The sequence below is a fragment of the Rhinoraja longicauda genome, chromosome 42, assembly GCF_053455715.1.
Source record: "Rhinoraja longicauda isolate Sanriku21f chromosome 42, sRhiLon1.1, whole genome shotgun sequence".
Classification (NCBI taxonomy): Eukaryota; Metazoa; Chordata; class Chondrichthyes; order Rajiformes; family Arhynchobatidae; genus Rhinoraja; species Rhinoraja longicauda.
In genome coordinates this window covers 1206013-1226581 of record NC_135994.1, presented here as the reverse complement: position 1 = coordinate 1226581, position 20569 = coordinate 1206013, and the positions used below count along the sequence as shown (strand labels likewise).

Sequence of the window (20569 nt, the reverse complement as noted above, 5' to 3'; positions counted from 1 at the left end):
GTGAATAACTTTTTAAAAATAAGACCGATTGCAATGAAACTTCTTCCATTAGCACCAAAGGGACAACTGTTGAACCTGAAATTGTCACACTATCGTGTACCGTTTTGTCTGTAGTTCAGGAACAAACAAACAAGAGTTTTAGTATACAGAAGATGCACCCAGGTCTGATCGATTCTGATTTAGTACAAGATGAGCAAAACCCAAATTGAATAACTAACAAATGAAATACACATATACACAAAGATTTTATTAGACAAATAGATGATTACAAAATGGCTAGAATTTGTAGATTTGAATTGTTGTCATGGCCATGTCAGATGAAGGCCATTCAGAGCTGATGAAAACCATTTTGTTTAATACTGAAAAATATGTATTGCAGTTGCAGAAGTGAAGTGCAGAAGACAAGATGGAAGGCAAGCGGGCTCCAGGTCTTGAAATATGATGGTCTTGACATATGATTGCAGGTGAAATCACATTTGAAAAAGGTACTTTATAATCAAAAATCTCTTTCTCTATCTAGAGGAAACAAAAACAATAAATCAAACAGAATACCTGGCTGGAGCAGTACATCCCTGTAATTTCTCTCCTCATACCACACAGCACTCCCCATTCATATGAGACGTTAACAATTTTCTCTCAACAACTTTCTAGACATCGACTATGGGTTGCAGAGTGAAACTCCTGGTGACCCGTGAACTTCGTAGTAACAGTGAAACCCTCGTTCTCTTGAAATGTTCTCTTGAACTTTGAAGGTATCACAAAATGCTGGAGTAACTCAGCAGGTCAGGCAGCATCTTGGAGAGAAGGAATGTGTGACGTTTCGGGTCAAGACCCTTCTTCAGACTGATGTCAGGGGGCGGGACAAAGAAAGGATATAGGTGGAGACAGGAAGACAGTGGGAGAACTGGGAAGGGGAGGGGAAGAGGAACTATCTAAAGTTAGAGAAGTCAATGTTCATACCGCTGGGCTGTAAGCTGCCCAAGCGAAATATGAGGTGCTGTTCCTCCAATTTCCGGTGGGCCTCACTATGACACTGGAGGAGGCCCATGACAGAAAGGTCAGACTGCGAGTGGGAGTTGAAGTGCTCAGCCACCGGGAGATCAGGTTGGTTAAGTCCTAGTCATGCTCTGTAAATTCAACAGTGTTGCATCTGTTGGGATAAGTTGTTTTTTTAAATGGAGCGGAAGAATAATTCAATATCACATTGTATCCTCTATCTCCCATTTATTGCCCATGACTAGTTGCCCTTGCATTGAGCAACGTCTTGGCTATTTCAGATGCCAGATAAGAGTTAACCATATTGACAGGTCAGAGGCACATGGAGACCAGTCTGCGCGAGGACAACAGATTTCCTCCTCAAAGGATATGAATGAACCGAATAATAGTCCAGTAGTTATGTGGTCATAATGACACAAAACTGTTTTCTTTTAAAATTCCAAGATATATAACCAAATTTAAATTCCATAGCTATCACAGTGGGATTTGAACTCTGGTCTCTCGATTATTAGTCCTGGCTCATGGATTCCTGGTTCACTAACATGACCATTGCACCATCACCAAGTCCTTAGTGCTGAAAGGTCAACATTAAATACACTAGAGAACTGAATTGGAATAGAGAATACCCAAGTTCCTGGCTTATTCATAAAACTTTTCCCAATCCTTGGGTATACCACATTTCATGGCAACTTCTTTTAATGTAATGCTTTTCTTTAGAAACAAAAACAATTTTCTGCCTGGCCCAGGTATTGCCAGACTTCTAAAACTAACCTGGGTTTTAGCAGCTCTTGGAAAGCACAATGCACCTCCAACATCAATCAATGATCTTCAGCAGAGACCATTTTCAATGATCTCCAAGGGCTGAGTTAGTAGGTGTGCACTCAGTAGACTTGATAAATAAATAAAATTCCTTAGGAATGGACTTCAGCCTCCACCTTTATTTGTACATTAGGATACAACAGCGACCTCATTCCAAAATCAATGAATCGAGTAGAACACTTTCAAATGTTTATCTTGTATGAAGTAAATCTGCCTATCACATTTTGTTTTGAGACCCAAGCCTCCTGCCCAATGCTTTCCTTCAAGAGCCATGGTCAGAGGCAAGAATTTAAATGAGTAAAGAGTTCAAACTTCACATTCGTGGAAAGATTCCAGAATTAACTCAAAGGAATGGCTAAAATTCCAAAATGTTACCATTCTCATTAAAGTACACAAGCTAAATAGAACAGTGGAAGCAATGAGCCCTTGCATGAAACACAGCCTTTTCTCACCAGTATTTCCAGTAGCACTATTCTGGAATACCCTGCACGATACCTACCACTCTGTTCTAGCAGCAAACCCTTTCGTGACTGCTCCATCTCATCTAGGAATTGCTCAAAGATCTTGATAGGCCCCAGGAGACTTGTTTTCTTGTAATCTAAGTGCAGAGAAATGGAAAGGAATTAATTTAATCAGCCTTGTGCATTACATTCCCTTGCAAACAATCTCTCTTTGGTTTTCATCAGTGGGGGAAATATCCTACCATCCCACTACTTAATTATCTTCCCAATTGCTTTCTATGCCAAACCGGCGACTCTTGCAGCAGTGCAAGTTTCAGCTAATTCATTTTATCCGTGTCAGTGTCAGCACACAACGGGAGGCAACCTGACAGCCCTACCTTATCCTTCCACGAAAAGCAACCATGCAACTTGCAACATGGGTCACTGGAGATCAATAGCTGGAATCCTGACCAAATCCATCCCACAAACATGGGCCAAAGATTCATTGTGTGGTTCGATCTGCTGCCTCGGGGCACACAGCACTGCAATACACTCTTGTTGCAAAAGTTTAACCTTCTCAATGTAAAATTAAACAATTGTTACTTATATTCACATTGGACATTTGAAAGGTGATGTATGGAGCTAAAAAGGTTTTGGTTAGGAAATTATCCCTCCCTTGTGTATATTGATTTAGAAGCACCAGGAATCGCCCAAGGTGAATCTCAGGAAGCTGAAGAGCAAGCCTAGATCAGGAGTAAAAAAATTACCATCGCTAGGAGCAGAAACAAAACCACCAGAGCCCCATACCCATCGCTATTCATTGACATGTGCAGGCCATTTTGATCATGCACAAGAAGTGGATCAGTGTCTCTGGAGTCTGATCTCCCACTGCAGACATCAGATGCTTCAAGAAAAGAAAATGGCGAAAAAAGCTGATAACCTGTTTTAGGAGATGTGATCAACTGATGTGTTAATAGGATTGCTTTCCTTAACAGGAGAGCCCGCTTCATATTTTTACCTCTGGTTCGCCGCTTCACCTCTGGCTCTGCACCATTCTCAGTGTTTGCACTCACTCGCTCATCCTCAATGTTCTGATCAAGCTCCTTGCAAAGAAAACTGAAAGAGAACATGGCATTAGGAATTATCCAGCTGCAAATTATACTGTAAAAATATTTTTTTCTGGGCATTAACAAAAAGATATGGAGACTCAAGATGCTGTAATCTGGAACAAAAAACAAAACCGCTGGAGGAACTCAGTGGCCAGGTAGCATCTGTGGAGACAGATGACCTTTCGATGCTTTGGGTCGAGACCATGCACCAGAACACTTGTACAGAACTCGTCCATTTTAATCACCTTCACCATGACTTTCCAACATGCCCTCAAACTTACTCTGACCATTTCTTACACCTCTATCTCCTTTCAACCCGAAACGTCACCTGTCCATGTTCTCCAGAGATGCTGCCTGACCCTGCAGAGTTACTCCAGCACTGTCTTTTTTGCTGCAAATTTCAGTGTTTGCAGTCTCCTGTGTCTCTGCTGTAAATTAGCCTCGACGTCCTCAGCAAGGGAAAACGGAGGAATAAAAGCAAATGATCCCATTCTGATAATTGCTGCTAAAAGTGTTTTGCCCAGGTGAGCACCGATGCTCAAAGACCTGCAGATGCTGGAAATACGAAATAAAAACAGAAATTGCTAGAAACACTCAGCACAACAGGCAGTGTGTGCGGAGGATGAAACAGCATTAAAATTTCAGGTCAGACACCCCAAGATATCCTGGTGATCCTCATGAACTACGGCCCTGATTTGAAACACTCACACCCTATTTATTATAGAAACATAGAAAATAGGTGCAGGAGTAGGCCATTCGGCCCTTCGAGCCTGCACCGCCATTCAATATGATCATGGCTGATCATTCTCAATCAGCACCCCGTTCCTGCCTTCCAGCTCAGTAGCCTGTACCTGCCTTCTCTCCATACCCCCCTGATCCCTTTAGCAAAAAGGGCCACATCTAACTCCCTCTTAAATATAGCCAATGAACTGGCCTCAACTACCTTCTGTGGCAGAGAATTCCACAGACTCACCACTCTCTGTGTGAAGAAATGTTTTCTCATCTCGGTCCTAAAAGACTTCCCCCTTATCCTTAAGCTGTGACCCCTGGTTCTGAACTTCCCCCAACATCGGGAACAATCTTCCCGCATCTAGCCTCTCCAACCCCTTAAGAATTTTATATGTTTCTATAAGATCCCCCCTCAGTCTTCTAAATTCCAGCGAGTACAAGCCCAGTCTATCCAGTCTTTCTTCATATGAAAGTCCCGCCATCCCAGGGATCAATCTGGTGAACCTTCTCTGTACTCCCTCTAAGGCAAGAACGTCTTTCCTCAGGTTAGGAGACCAAAACTGCACACAATACTCCAGGTGCGGTCTCACCAAGGCCCTGTACAACTGCAGCAGAACCTCCCTGCTCCTAAACTCAAATCCTCTTGCTATGAATGCCAACATACCATTCGCTTTCTTCACTGCCTGCTGCACCTGCATGCTTGCTTTCAATGACTGGTGCACCATGACACCCAGGTCACGTTGCATCTTCCCTTCTCCCAATCGGTCACCATTCAGGTAATACTCTGCTTTCCTGTTCTTGCCGCCAAAGTGGATAACCTCACATTTATCCACATTATATTGCATCTGCCATGCATTTGCCCACTCGCCTAATCTATCCAAGTCACTCTGCAGCCTCCTAGCATCCTCCTCGCAGCTAACACTGCCACCCAGCTTCGTGTCATCCGCAAACTTAGAGATGTTGCATTCAATTCCCTCGTCCAAATCATTAATATACACTGTAAATAACTGGGGTCCCAGCACTGAGCCTTGCGGTACCCCACTAGTCACTGCCTGCCATTCTGAAAAGGACCCGTTTATTCCTACTCTTTGCTTCCTGTCCGCCAACCAATTTTCTATCCACCTAAACACTGAACCCTCAATACCGTGTGCTTTAAGTTTGTACACCAATCTCCAATGTGGGACCTTGTCGAAGGCCTTCTGAAAGTCCAGATATAACACATCAACTGGTTCTCCCTTATCCACTCTACTAGTTACATCCTCGAAAATTGACCATATTTGCTCAAAAGGCAGTTTGATGGCCAGGAAAACTCAGGTAGTGGTGTCAATATTCATAAGATACTAGAAAAGCAAGGCAGAAATGGAGTGCACCTAATATTTTAAGATCAACTTTTAATTTTATTTTATTAAACCCAAGGTGGTACTCAGAGGCAGCCAAGTTGTAACCAGTTACTGGGACATAAACAAACATTTCAATGCCATTCTGTGTCGCAAATGCTGCACCTTCAAAGAATCCCTGACAAATGGCACCTACACAGGAGAAAGAAAACAGAACAGTCACTTTCAGAACACAAGAGTCAATGTCAATATCCTTCCTACCTTATTGTGGGCACAGAAAAGGGATCAAACTTATCCAGATTCTTCACATCAATGGGCACTGAAATGCGTCCTGAAACAGTAACAGAAGTGAAGAAGTTTGTAGACATAAACTTTTCACATTCCATAGTGAAAACACCACAGAAAAGCAGTGACAGATTAATTTTGTATGCAGTCCCATTATTAGTAAAATTAATGGGTTGATAACTTGGATAAAAAACTTTAATACTTGATCTGAGAGGCCCGTTGAGAATTAATGACAGAGTCAGAGAGCACAGAAACACAGGTCCTTCAGGCCACCGTCATGGCAACCATCGAGCATCCATTTACACTGACCCTATTTCATTTTCTCCACATTCCCATCAACTCCCCCACCCCACCTCCCCGATTCTACCACTCACATATGTACGAAGAGCAATCAACGGTGATCAATCAACATACGTACCAGCGTGCCTTTGAGATATGTGAGGACACGCTGTCATACGCCATCTGAGCTACACCACGTGGTGACAAAACCAAGTGTTTCCACATCCAGCCTTAATACCATGACAATCAGGTCAGGCAGCATCTCAGGAGAGAAGGAATGAGTGACGTTTCGGGTCGAGACCCTTCTTCAGACTGAAGACCCAAAACGTCACCCATTTCTTCTCTCCTGAGATGCTGCCTGACCTGCTGAGTTACTCCAGCATTTTGTGAATAAATACCTTCGATTTGTACCAGCATCTGCAGTTATTTTCTTATACTAAGTATAAAATCAAGTCATTTTGCATGAACTTGTTCAAAAGCACACGATCTCCACCCCCCAGCCATAAGACCCAGAACAAAACCTTAATCCCAAGAAGGCAGTTAATTTGCCGTGAGAAAGGAGTTCACAATCCTCTTTGCCCATCCATAAGCTGCAGCTACAATTGGCATGGGCGCAGATAAGACAGCCAACCGTCTACCTGCTTCCTATACAGTAGAAAGCACTGTCAGCAGGTATCAGACAGTAACAAAAGACAGACACACAAACGTTACCTGTTTTTGGATGGACAGAGAACGGGCTTTTCAGAAGATGGTTGAGACTTTTACTGACGTTCACATCCAGCCGAGGGTAGCAGTACTGCAGTTTTATCTCGTCTAGTGAAATTTTCTTCAACTGTAAAAACCCATTTGATGAATGGCAAGTTCAGCTTCAAAATCTACACAAACCACGAGTGGAGCAATAATATGTTCCCCAAGCTCCTCCACCATTATTTCCAATTCTAACACTGAACCAATTGGCAAATTCATGTTTAATATTTCTACTTTCAGTCACAGTGAAACATTAGCCAATTGTATCAGGGGAAAAACAAAATAAAAGATAAACCAACCAAGATATATAACCTGCCTGGATTTGCAAGTGCAAAAAATAAAATAAAAGGGCATCGACATGAACATTAATCAAGTTGTGATTAGAAATTCTCTGATAGACGTGAAGCGTGAGGCTCGGTATTCATTTCTTCCACGAGTACCTGTGACCACTTGAATAAAGCACGCACTGGGATAAATGCTCCATGATAGACAAATACACCACATTTTTGAGGATTAAGCCTTTTAGACCACAATCTCCCAAGTTCTATCACTTCGCACTGAGGTTTCTCATCTCCGCCAAGGTGACTCGGGAGCGTTTCCGAGTTGGCAGGAGACATGAATGCTGTAGACCCCTTTGGGAGGGCAGGTGTATGGGTAGGTAAACTGAGCAAAGTCTGCTGCCAGATATTACTCTCACGCAAGCTGCCAACACTGTCTTTGTAAATACAAATGACAGTGTGTGGGCAAGGAAGCCACAGCTTCCAATACCTGGAATCATGGCAATATGCAGCAAAGAATGCTATTTGCTATATTATATCCATGCCAGCCACAAGAAAATCTACGTTAATTCCACTTCCCAGCCTTGCAGATTACAAGTAGTTCCTTTATAAATGCAGCGGGGGTTTCTGACTCCAATCCTATTTTAAGTGATGAACTCCAGAAGCACATTACTTGTACACAGAAAACTCAACCTTTCTATCAATTAAATCTATTCCCCTTCATTACAGACATTTCTGCAAATGAAATGGTTTTCCTACCCAGACCTCAGTTTTATTCACCCAAATTAGATCTCCTCTCAGCCTCCTTTGTTCCAAAGGAAATAACGCCAGCCTCCAGTCTCTGCAATTCTCCAGCCCTGAATGTTCTTGTAAATTCTCTCAGAACTTGCTCTAGTGGCATCACACCTTACCTGCAACAAACTGACCAAATACACAGTATTCCAGTGGTGGCCTACGCTTTAGTTTGAACATTATCTTCATGCTCTCACAGTGTTTCAGTCTACAAAGGCAAACATCAGATCCACCTGGCTTGCTACTTTCAAAGATCTGTAGATGTGCAATTCAAGATCCCTTCTCTTCTACACTTGTATAACCCCAAAACCTGTAGAGTCCCAGTTGTACTTTAGGAAGAAGCAGACAGCAACTGGATGACATTCAGTGTCCTATTTTTTTCCAATTGAACCTGTTGCAAAATCATAGTGTCCAATCAAACTGTGATCGCTTACCTCAGTTTGCAACATTTTCCAGCGCTCAGCTGAACTTCGTGCTTTGAGAAAATCATTTTGTAATCCCTCTTGCAACTGTGCACACTTGTTAAGGAAATACCTCCATCATTTCATGCAAAAATCTCAACAGTTTTGAACTTAATAAGTGGAAGCTTAAAATATAAAATATTTTTTACCAGACCAACTTTTAAAGAACTTGTTGTTCTGTCCTTGGCAACATTAGTCTTACACAACTGCTCCATTCTACGTTGTTATGTAGCACGCTGGGACAACATGACCCAGTTATTTACAGCAAGAGCATTTGCAACACCCTTGTGTTTGTGTGTGGTCCCACTGCAGGATCCAGTGCACAACTCAGACCATGATGCATGTGCAGGTCTTCCTTCCAAAGTACTTAATAGGTTATTAAGAAGGAAACAAAGAGTGCAATTGACAGCAAGTGGTTTGAAAAAAGTCACAGTGCAGCCTCACTGGGAATTTGATAGAACTAAGCGGTAGTTAAAAAATCAACATTGTATGCGCAGGACTAGAATTAACCAAAAGGAGATAAGAACCAGCTTTGATTTGTGGATAATTCAACAGTTCCACCCTCACATTACATAGCAGTTTTTGCTGTAACAATGGAATTTTAATATACACTCCACAGGCTTCTGGATTTCTGGTCCAGAGACACATACATTACATTGAGGTTTTTCCAAAAATATTATTTTTCAGGATTCAGGCATGGCCAAAAATTATTCCCCTTGAGAAGGTGGTGGCGGGGTGCCTTCTTGAAACACCATAGTCCTTCTGGGAAAGGTGCTGCAAGAGTGTTGATGGGGAGAGAATTCCAGTATAGTGCGGCACGGTGGCGCAGCGGTAGAGTTGCTGCGTTACGGCGAATGCAGCGCCGGAGACTCGGGTTCGATCCTGACTACGGGCACCGTCTGTACGGAGTTTGTACGTTCTCCCCGTGACCTGCGTGGGTTTTCTCCGAGATCTTCGGTTTCCTCCCACACTCCAAAGACGTACAGGTAAGTAGGTTAATTGGCTGGGCAAATGTAAAAATTGTCCCTAGTGGGCCGAAGGGCCTGTTTCTGCGCTGTATCTGTAAATCTAATAAAATCTATTTACACCAATGCCTGCTGCCTTGTCCTTTTTGGTGGTGAAGGTGTTGGGATAAGGGATCACAGTGAGGAGGTGACTGGAGGAGACTCACTGTGATGGATGTTTCTTTTTTGTTTTGTTTTGTGTTGGTTGTGATTGTGTGTGAAGTTGTTTATTTTTATTGCTCTATTGCTGGACTGTGGGTGACCTTTCATTTCACTGCACATCTTGTATGTGTACGTGACAAATGAACTTGACTTGACTTGATTGGTGTTGGAATAGCCTGGTCAAGGACACTAGCACTTTTTTTTAAAGATGGTGCACACTGCAAACACTGTATGCCAATGGTGGAGGGAAAACCATCTTTACTTGCAAGTGGAAAATTGCTATTGAGGGCGTGCAGCGTAGGTTTACTAGGTTAATTCCCGGAATGGCGGGACTATCATATGTTGAAAGACTGGAGCGACTAGGCTTGTATACACTGGAATTTAGAAGGATGAGAGGAGATCTTATCGAAACGTATAAGATTATTAAGCGGTTGGACACGTTAGAGGCAGGAAACATGTTCCCAATGTTGGGGGAGTCCAGAACAAGGGGCCACTGTTTAAGAATAAGGGGTAGGCCATTTAGAACTGAGATGAGGAAAAACTTTTTCAGTCAGAGAGTTGTGAATCTGTGGAATTCTCTGCCTCAGAAGGCAGTGGAGGCCAATTCTCTGAATGCATTCAAGAGAGAGCTAGATAGAGCTCTTAAGGATAGCGGAGTCAAGGCGTATGGGGAGAAGGCAGGAACGGGGTACTGATTGAGAATGATCAGCCATGATCACATTGAATGGCGGTGCTGGCTCGAAGGGCCAAATGGCCTCCTCCTGCACCTATTGTCTATTGTAAATCTCTCCAGTGAAATTAGAGTTTGCAAAAGCACCCAAATCATTGTCCTGCATTTATACTTTTTATCCTGTTGGCTAGTGAGAAAATGGTATAGTATTGAGACCACAATTACATATTTAAAAACATATGAGCATCATTTCTTTCGTGGTTTTCCTTTTGAATGAGATGCTCAACCTAGCAATAGAGTCAGAGTGGATTTGTTTTGTGTTCAAAGTGAAAGCTATTCTGGCAGTATAGAATACATACATTCTGCAACAGTAAGCAAACCTTGCACATACAAAAGATCCAATTCCAAACACGAATTAATTCTCAACATTGAATAGTGAAAGGCCTGAATGGAGTGGAAGTGGAGGATGTTTCCACTAGTCTATGACCAGAGATCATAGCTTCAGAATAAAAGGACGTACCTTCAGGAAGGAGGAGGAATTTCTTTTGTCAGAGGGTGGTGAATCTGTGGAATTTATTGGCACAGAAGGCTGTGGAGGCCAAATCAATGGACATTTTTAGATATTTTTTTTAGATTAGAGATACAGCGCAGAAAAGGCCCTTCGGCCCACCGGGTCCGCGCCGCCCAGCGATCCCCGCACATTAACACTATCCTACACTCTAGGGACAATTTTTACATTTGCCCAGCCAATTAACCTACATACCTGTACGTCTTTGGAGTGTGGGAGGAAACCGAAGATATCGGAGAAAACCCACGCAGGTTACGGGGAGAACGTACAAACTCTTTTAAGGCAGAGATTGATAGATTCTTGATTAGTACAGGTATCAGGGGTTATGGGGAGAAGGCAGGAGAATGGGGGTTGAGAGGGAGAGATAGATCAGCCATGATTGAATGGAAGAGTAGACTTGATGGGCCGAATGGCCTAATTCTGCTCCTGGAACTTATGAACATCAGAGAACCAGCCCAAACCGTGAAAGCAGATTGTTTCGCCAGGCAGCCATGAGTATGTGACTTTTGAGTTGTGCAGCTTCCTTATTAATTGTGGGGGCACCAAGAACTGGACTATCTGCTCACAACTGAATGACAGGAACAGCACAGAAGTATTCAGAGAATGCCACCTGTCACAGCGATTAAGGGCAATGCAATTCAAAGTTAACGATGGATTCACCAAATGCAACTTATTCCAATGAAAGGATATTTTTATCGGGGACCAAAGCTAGGACCTTCTGCCAAGTTTCTTTCGTGCCAAAGAGATCTTGTTTATTTACAGCGTATTCTTCAAAATAACCATTTATCACAGTGAGCGCTTCCCTGCGGGTGAATCGAAGCAATGGTTCACAATAAGGACACGTTTAAACAGACACCAACGAATCCTCCCACTCTATGCTCCAGATCACAACAGAAACCTGCTTGCATCTGGGCTTTAGAGAAGCTAAAAAACAAAAACAAATTCAGTGCATTGCTAAATAGTCACAACGGACTTTAAAAATTCTATTAAAATACTAATCCAGAGTATGAATCCAATAAAAAAAACACTCCCATGAGGATGTCATATAAACCCTTCTTCACTTATCTAATCATAATAAAATCAGTCTTAAAATGCTCATTACAGAGCATAACGTATCATATCCCCCAACTCACTGAGTCATGCCTTGGCAGATCTGCTAGCCACATCCAAAAAGCTTGATACATACACATATTTCATCACACTGGCAATACACCAGAAACTCTTCACAACATAAAATACATGAGCTTTAAAATCTAGGGGCCAGACCTCTAGCATGAATAATTGAACTCTGGGGATTTTTAAACGTTATAAAGAGTATTGCATTAGGTTACTCTAACCTTAAAAGCGTTGTATTGAAGAAAATATGAACTCCAATAGCATCATGTTCCAGCCCTCCTGCAGCTTATCTCCAGTGATGGCAAGGCAATGATTCAATCACAAAAGTCCTATAACGTGCTAATTTCTCCATCGCTGTGCCTCAGTACATCTTGTCCCGACGGCAGGACGGACTCACTAGAGGGGAGGGTGCAGTACAACAGCAGACAGGCAGAAAGGAGTAACCCTGACAGTCCCTCTGAGGTTTCATAGCATTAGATCCAACGTGAATCCAACCTCCAACATTGGATCCAACCTCCTCCTGGCTACCACTTCATCCCCTCATTCAGTTGATGAATCAGTGATCCTCCAGGTGGAACTGCTCTTGGAAGTTGCACTGAAAGCAGTGAGGGAACGGAATGGACTCTGGGTGAGGGACTTCAGGGCAGATGCAACGTTAAAAATCAGAAGTACATCCGAACTTTAATGTCCGAAACCCACTCATCTCCAGCTGCTTCATCAGTGACCAACTTTCCATCAGAAGTGATACATATTCTCCATAAAATGCTGGAGTAACTCAGCAGGTCAGGCAGCATATCAGGAGAGAAGGAATATGTGATGTTTTGGGTCGAGAACCTTCTTCAGACTGAGTCTGAAGAAGGGTCTCGACCCGAAACGTCACCCATTCCTTCTCTCCTGAAATGCTGCCTGACCTGCTGAGTTACTCCAGCATTTTGTGAATAAATACCTTCGATTTGTACCAGCATCTGCAGTTATTTTCTTATACTACATATTCTCCATACATCCAAAAGCAGAACTATTTCCTTGCTCTACAATACTTACTCAATAGAAGGATGAATGGAGGGAGTCAGTTGTACTTTCTTGATGTTATCGATCCCACCCTGGAAAATAACCAGCAAAACATTTAGCATTGCAAGCTACCGGCAGAAAGATTACATGCTTTAAAACAACAATTAATCTCCAAGTCCACAAGACACGTACTTTAACCACACTCAGGTAATCGGCGACAGCTGACCGAGCTGCCTGGGAAAGCCCCCGTGCTGTTTCGTCACAGACCCAGCAATGCACCCCTCTTCGACCAGAATATACCCAGAGACGATGCAGGAATCCAAAGTCCTCTAGAAAGGAAACACGGTAAACATAATTTATCAGTGTATAACTTATGCCCGAGTCTCGGCAACATACAATTTAAACACAGGCACACTAATGGACTTGTATTATTCGTCTTGCTTGTTAGAAGGATGAGAGGAGATCTTATCGAAAAGAAGGATGAGAGGAGATCTTATCGAAACGTATAAGATTATTAAGGGGTTGGACACGTTAGAGGCAGGAAACATGTTCCCAATGTTGGGGGAGTCCAGAACAAGGGGCCACAGTTTAAGAATAAGGGGTAGGCCATTTAGAACTGAGATGAGGAAAAACTTTTTCAGTCAGAGAGTTGTGAATCTGTGGAATTCTCTGCCTCAGAAGGCAGTGGAGGCCAATTCTCTGAATGCATTCAAGAGAGAGCTAGATAGAGTTCTTAAGGATAGCGGAGTCAGGGGATATGGGGAGAAGGCAGGAACGGGGTACTGATTGAGAATGATCAGCCATGATCACATTGAATGGCGGTGCTGGCTCGAAGGGCCGAATGGGTCCCCAAAGTTTTGGGTCTTCCCAAACCTTGATCTTACTCATTTATTAAATCAAGATTTAATCCTTTGATCTACCTTTAACTTATTTTTTGTAGCCATGACAGCACCATTTTCCCTGTTGTGTTCTTTAGTCTAAAAATAATATAATTCTTGGAAACAGCTATTAAGATTTGTTTTTTTAACAAAAATACAGCATACAGGTCACCCCCTGGTTACAAGGTTCCGTTCTTTTGAACTGTTCATTATCCAAACATTTCACAAGTTGGAAATGCGAGCACAAACCTAGTTCTCACACGGCAGAAGATTCAAAATTCAAATTCTAATTTCTTTATTGTCAATGTAATGGTGCATACAACGGAATTCAGGCACACTGCCTCAGTGGAGCTCAAATGTACAAGATTAAAAATAACAACAAAAAAACAGTAAGAGTGAGAAAAATAAAAACTGTTCATGCACTTTGCGCGCACACTGTGACAGATTCACACATGCATACACATCATGCCTACATATGCGCCCTTATCAGAATATAAGATATTGCACCTTGTCAGAATATAAGATATTGCACAGAATATTATAAAAATAAACTAGACCAAGTGGACCCGTTGGGCCCAACCTCTCCTGCATTGGTGCAGCACCCTCTCCTCCCTCCTCCCCTCCCTCCTCTCCTTCCCCTCCACCCCACTCCATCCCCCTTATCCTCCCTCCTCCCCCTCCCTCCCTAGGAGATAGATTTAGACTTTAAAATGTAAATAACTTAAAAAATATAACACCAATTTCAATGAAACTTCTTCCATTACCACCAAAGGGACGATGGTGAGTAAGGTGGGCCTAAAATTGTCACGCTATCGTGTACCGTTTTGGCTGTAGTTCAGAAACAAACAAACGAGAGTTTTAGTATATAGATATTATAAATGAATATATCAGTATTGCACAGAGGTAGGTATTGTACAGTATAAATATTGTCTATGGGGGTGTGCTTTCATTGCAGAGTTCAGTGTGGTGATGGCCTTAGGGTAGAAACTGTTTGTTAGTCTTGTGGTGTGCGCTTTGAAGGACCTGTAGCGCTTTCCTGAGGGCAGAAGGGCAAACAAGTGATGGGCGGGGTGAGATGGGTCCTTTAGGATGCAGGATGCCTTCCGCAGGCAAAGGGAGCTATAGATGCCAACACCCCCTCAGCAGCTGGCAAATCCATCCCGCCAGTCTCCCAAACATTCCTTCCTTTCTACATGCGGTCAACATGTTTGTAAGCTGGGGGGGGGGGGGGACCTGTAGCACAATTTTCCTCTGGACTCCAGGAAGACCAGCATAAAGACCAAAACAAGTGTAGTTCATATTCCTGCCCAATATCTACATGCCCTGTTGAAACGAGTGATGCTCTCTGCTGCCCATTAAGTTTCTGATACTCACGGAACGACAAAGGAAACAAGAACACACGAAAGAACAAGCAGACGGAAAAAAAGTAAAAAGCAGAATGACCAAAGAAAACAAATACAATGCTATCTTACCATCCAATGCTCTATCCAGAATCTTGATAGCAATGGTCATCAGTGTCCAACATTTACAGCAAATGTCTGCAGAGCTGAAGAATATTATGTAATGTGATAGAATGCCTCAGTATAAATCTAACACTTATGCTGATATAAAATCTGTTGCTGACAAGAGCAGTCATCAGGATCATCACCCATCCCCACAAACAGCAACCCCTGGCCATAAAAGACTTAAAAATGATCAACTAAACTTGTTCAATGAGCCAGAAATCAGTGACAGATCCAATCTGATCCAAATTCTCCAACTAGTGGGATTTTAGGTTTGATTTTCTTAATGTTTTTGAATAAACAGCCATTTATTAAACAATTCCAGAATGAGTAATTTTCATATTTATTTATTTAATATTACTTGAACTTCTGTTGCAGTAGTGCAGTAAATGGAAATGCAAGCCCTTTGTACTGCAATCATTGGTAAATACATGTCCAGCACTTGTAAAACGTTAACCTTAGATATATTAGTCATATTGCACTTACCAAATGGCAATGTACGAGAAATTCTCCCGTTGGGATGAAAGGGCTCCTTTTAGCAACATGACTGCAGACTTGTAGTGCCTGAACATTGCTTCCTGTACAAAAGGTCTCAAAGTGCTGGAGTAACTCAGCGGGTCAGGCAGCATTTCTGGAAAACATAGATAGGGACGATTCGGGTCAGGACCCTTCTTCAGGCTGAAGTAGGGTCCCGACACGAAACGTCACCTATCCATGATCTCCAGAGATGCTGCCTGACCCGCTGAGTTACTGCGACATTTTATGTCTACCTATGGTATAAGCGGCATCTGCGGATTCTTGTTACTGCAACAGCTGCTACATTTAAAAGCACCTTGAATGACCACTGTAAAGCACTGGGCCATTTAAAGGATGGCAAGCATAACCATACCTGCAACAGGTTCGGACATCATCATAATCTGTCATATCAATATCAAAGACCAACTCTTTACTTTCTGCCTGGAAGGCTCCTGACTTCACAGAGTTATGTTGACTGGGCTGTAAGAAAAATATAAATCAGTTTGCCACAGAAAATTTGCATTCCACCTCATCAAATTAGTCTTCACCCATCACCCAAACCAGTGAAAGGTTTAGTGAGATACTAGACCAAGTGGACCTGTAGGGCCCAAAATTCTTTTGCATTGGTGCAGCACCCTCTCTCCCCCCCCCACCCCACTCCCCTCTCCCCTCCATCACCCTCAACCCCCCTCCTCCCCATGGGATAGTTTTAAACTTTAAAATGTGAATAACTTTCAAAATATAACACCGATTTCAATGAAACTTCTTCAATTAGCACCAAAGGGACGACGGTGAGTAAGTTGGGACTAAAATTGTTGTGCTATGGTGTACCGTTTTGGCTGTAGTTCAGGAACAAACAAACGAGAGTTTTAGTATATAGATTCCACATGGCTCACTTTGGAACGTTTTTGCCAAAATGAACCGTCAGAAGGTTCATGAGCTGCTTTGCTGCAGAAGTATTGTAGCAAATCTTGATGCCTGCCATCTACACAAACATGCACCAAAGTGAATATCCCATGTACATTTTTTTTTAAACTTTACACTCCTCAGATCAGTTTTTGTTGTAAACTCAGTTTAAGACCCTGCGTTACTGGTTAGTCCCACAGGTGATGCTGTAATATTTCCCCTTCCCCAGAATATTAATCATCACTCTGCAAGAAGATGCACAATTGCTGCTTTAGTACATATTAACCTGCAATTTCACAAACCAGCCATTTGGTTGTCAGTAATCACTCAAACTGTTTCCCCAAAATACCTTCAAATCTGGGAGATGTAATCTATCAACATAAAAATAAAACTGGGTGCATGTAAAGGGAGCTGTTAATCCGGTCTATGAGATTGAAACGTTAAAAGCAATGGCCATAGAGTAACCTTGTGAGAATAGACAGCTCCAAGGTCGATCTTGTGAGGGACCATTTTCTGCATTTCTTTCTCCAATTCATTCTGATTGTTAAAGGACTGGTAGCGTACATAGATGTCATCTTTCAGGGTGAAGGAGAATTCTCGATTCTGGAAGTAGTTCTTCGGGACTGTTGGCATAGAGAGCATAACCGTCAAGTGGTGTAAATATAGGTAGCAGTAGAGAGCTATTAAGCGATCTACTATCAGACTGGTTAAATGGATGTGTGGGGTGGGGGAAGAAAAGAAAAGAGGTGGTGACAGAGCAGGTCACAGGTTTACAGAATTGGTCTCAACCTAACTTTTCTGGGTGTGTCTTTTTCAACCATCTTTTATGTGTCAGAGGTTTATGGCACAGGAGGCCATTGGTTCAGCCCTTCAGGACAACGCCTGCCTAAAATTAGCTTCCCAACTCTCAGCCTACAGCCTATTACTTGAAGGCACAATGGCAAAAACACATTTAATGATACTAGTTTTTTCCTCGCAAGTCATTCAGTGTTTCTTTCAACAGTATTGCACATGGCCCATAAAAATCTCAGCTATCAAGGATCTATTGCCTTACTATCTACCAGTCTAACAATGCGAGAGAATGGTATGTTAAAATGTAACATTTTAGCCTAGATGGGACATGTTCGTCAGAGGGGATGAGTTGGGCCATATGATTTACAATTGACAATAAGATATAGGACAATTAAATGAAGAGCTCTGACATGCTAAAACAAATTAGTTCATAGAATCATAGAGCACAGAATATCAAACAGGGAAGGTGCTGTTATTGAATCTGGTGATACTTGCTTTGAAGCTTTTGTATCTACAGCCCGATGAGGGAGAGAGAATAATGGGTGTGTGAATATTCTTTGATCACAGCATGCAGTGCACATAGAGAAGTTGGAGGGGAGGAGGTGGGTTTGCATAATAGAATAGGTTACATTCACAACACGTTACAATTTCTTGTGGTCATGGGCAGAGCAGATGCCAAACCAGATTCTGGAGAAGGGTCCCAACCCAAAACTTAACCTATCCATGTTCTCCAGAGGTGATCCCTGACCTGGAGTTACTCCAGCACATTGTGTCCTTTTGCCAAACCAACCTGTGCTGCCATGGGAAAAAGATTTGGCCAATTACTCCACTTACAGCCCCCATAATTTTATAGAACTCCAGAAGGCCACCCTTCAACCTCTGATATTCCAATGAGAATAAATGCAGCCTATCCAATCTCTCCTTATAACTACAGCCCTCCATTCCAGACAACATCCTGGTGCTTTCTAATGCACTCTGTATATTGCTACCACATCCTTCCTGTAATGTGGCAACCAGACATGTACCCTGTACTCCAAATGCAGTCTAACCAATGTTTTGTGTATCAACCATGGTCCCAACTCTGAGATCCAATGCCTGTCCGTGAAGGTTAGCATACCAAATGCCTTTTCAATACTTTATCCATCTGTACTCCCATTTTCAGCGAGCCACAGCTTTGCACCTCAAGGTCTCTCTGTCCATCAATGTTCCTATGGTCCTTGCCATACTCTGTATGTCCTAACAGAATTTGACTTCCCAAAAGTGCACTCGCTCACACTTGTCTGGATTAAATTCCATCTTCCACCACTACACCCATCTTTCCAGCTGACCATGTCTGTATGTTTAGGCAAGCTTCTTCATCATCTACAACTCCATCATCTACCACTAGAGTTCCACAACTCTTGCCTGCAAATTTACTGATCACTTTCCTCTCCTAGATGCTGCCTGGCCTGCTGAGTTACTCCAGCATTTTGTGATATCTTCGATTTGTACCACCATCCGCAGTTATTTTCCCACACCACCTATATTCTCATCCAAGCCATTTATATTTACAAACAACTTGTCCCCATTGTACACCGTTAGTTACAAATTTCCAGTCGGAAAACCCTTTTCCAGCACCACCCTCTCCCTCCCATCACTCAGCAAATTTTGAATCCCCTGTGCCTTAACCTTCTGGACCAACTGACTAGATGGGACTTTGTCAAAGTCCACGTGAACGAAGTCTACCGTGCTACTTTCATCATTTTTCTCAGTTGTCTCCTCAAACCGAAACAGATTTTTAAGACATGTTCGCCCTACGCAAAACCAAGATGACTCCCGCCTGATCAGTCCCTGCCCTTCAAGTGAACATAAATCCGTCCCTCAGAATCTTCTTCAACTTCCCTCCCACTCACCGACCTGGAGTTTCCAGACTTGCCCCTCCTGCCCTTGATGAACAAGGTGTCTTCCAGTCTCCTGATACCTCATCCGTGGTGAACGAAGATGAAGATCTTCGCCAGAGCCTCAGCATCTTCCTCCCTCGCTGCCATTACCGCTATCAGAGGCAGCCATTCATGCACCATTTGACTACAGACCAGCTCCACATAAACGCTACCCAGCTCACTACACTCCCCACAGTTGTTCACAGGAACATGGAAAGGTATCTTTAATTGGAAAGTGGACAACACCTCAGAAGTCCGTGTCGAAATATTCTCACAGATCAGCAAACATTACCTGCAGAAGAAAACAAATTATTCATTTAAATATTTTCTCCTTACCACCGCCATAACTCAGCCACCTGAAGTACTGCGGAAACGGGAAGAGGCGCCTGTAATAAACGGGGAGTAAGTCTGGTAACTCGGATGCTTCAAACCGGCTCTCGGTCAACGCCAACGCCATTTCGGAGTGGAAAATAAACCCGCCAAATGCGCCAAATGCGCTCCATTTCCCGGAAACGACCAGCCAGGCTTGCCGGGAGTTGTAGGCAATTACGCCAGAGCTTCACCCTTTGCGAAAACTCCAAATAAGGTCATTTCAAAGAATAAGGTCATTTCAAAGAATGTTTACCGACCTTTCCTTTCTTATCCCTCTCCCAAACGCCAAATCCAGTGATTTCTGTTACACCCAAATGTGTCATTATGTTACATTTCTTAAGTTCCACTTCCTATGGCGTGCACTTCACAGAAGAGTTGGCCACTGCATAATCTTTGTCTCAACATCTCTTAGGGTAGACTTAATCATCTAAGGGGACAGAAGACCGCCCACCACCACACCACTATTACTACTCAGTAATGGGCATCCTTCTAAATGACTGCTTCAAGAAACCTGTCAGAATAGTAGCCCACCTCGAATCATTGAAATGTCAGTGGATACACCTGCCGTTTTGACTTAAAAATTAACTATATTATTTTGCAATACAATCTCACCAATAAAGAGCACTTTTCTATACAATGTTTTTGTCCCAAAGTTTGTGTGAGTGTGCCTGCCAATACAATGCTTTTTCCCCAAGAATCCAGATCACAATGCAATCTACATTTCATTTATTTACTATTTTGAGAAATGTTTTTATATCAGATTTTTTAATAATCTGAAAATAAGGTTCTCCGTATTATTTCAAGTGTCATCTACAGTTCTTGCAACCATTTAATGTTGCGCATGATACAAAAGTAGGTGGCAGTTTGAGCCACCTAATGGAGGA

General features: G+C 42.6%; 1 protein-coding gene across 1 annotated transcript; it reads right to left on the bottom strand.

The window, feature by feature from the left end:
* Positions 1-234: 234 nt before the first annotated feature.
* Positions 235-19811, bottom strand: prim1 (DNA primase subunit 1). Its single transcript, XM_078431394.1, has 13 exons — positions 19650-19811; positions 17068-17225; positions 16070-16176; positions 15151-15224; positions 12993-13129; positions 12834-12892; positions 11367-11479; positions 8246-8322; positions 6706-6826; positions 5692-5761; positions 3274-3371; positions 2315-2413; positions 235-516 (listed from the first exon to the last, which is right to left on the bottom strand). Exons 1-13 carry the CDS (start codon positions 19768-19770, stop codon positions 497-499), a joined length of 1254 nt encoding a protein of 417 aa, XP_078287520.1. The 5' UTR covers positions 19771-19811; the 3' UTR covers positions 235-496.
* Between the last annotated feature and the right edge of the window lie 758 nt (positions 19812-20569).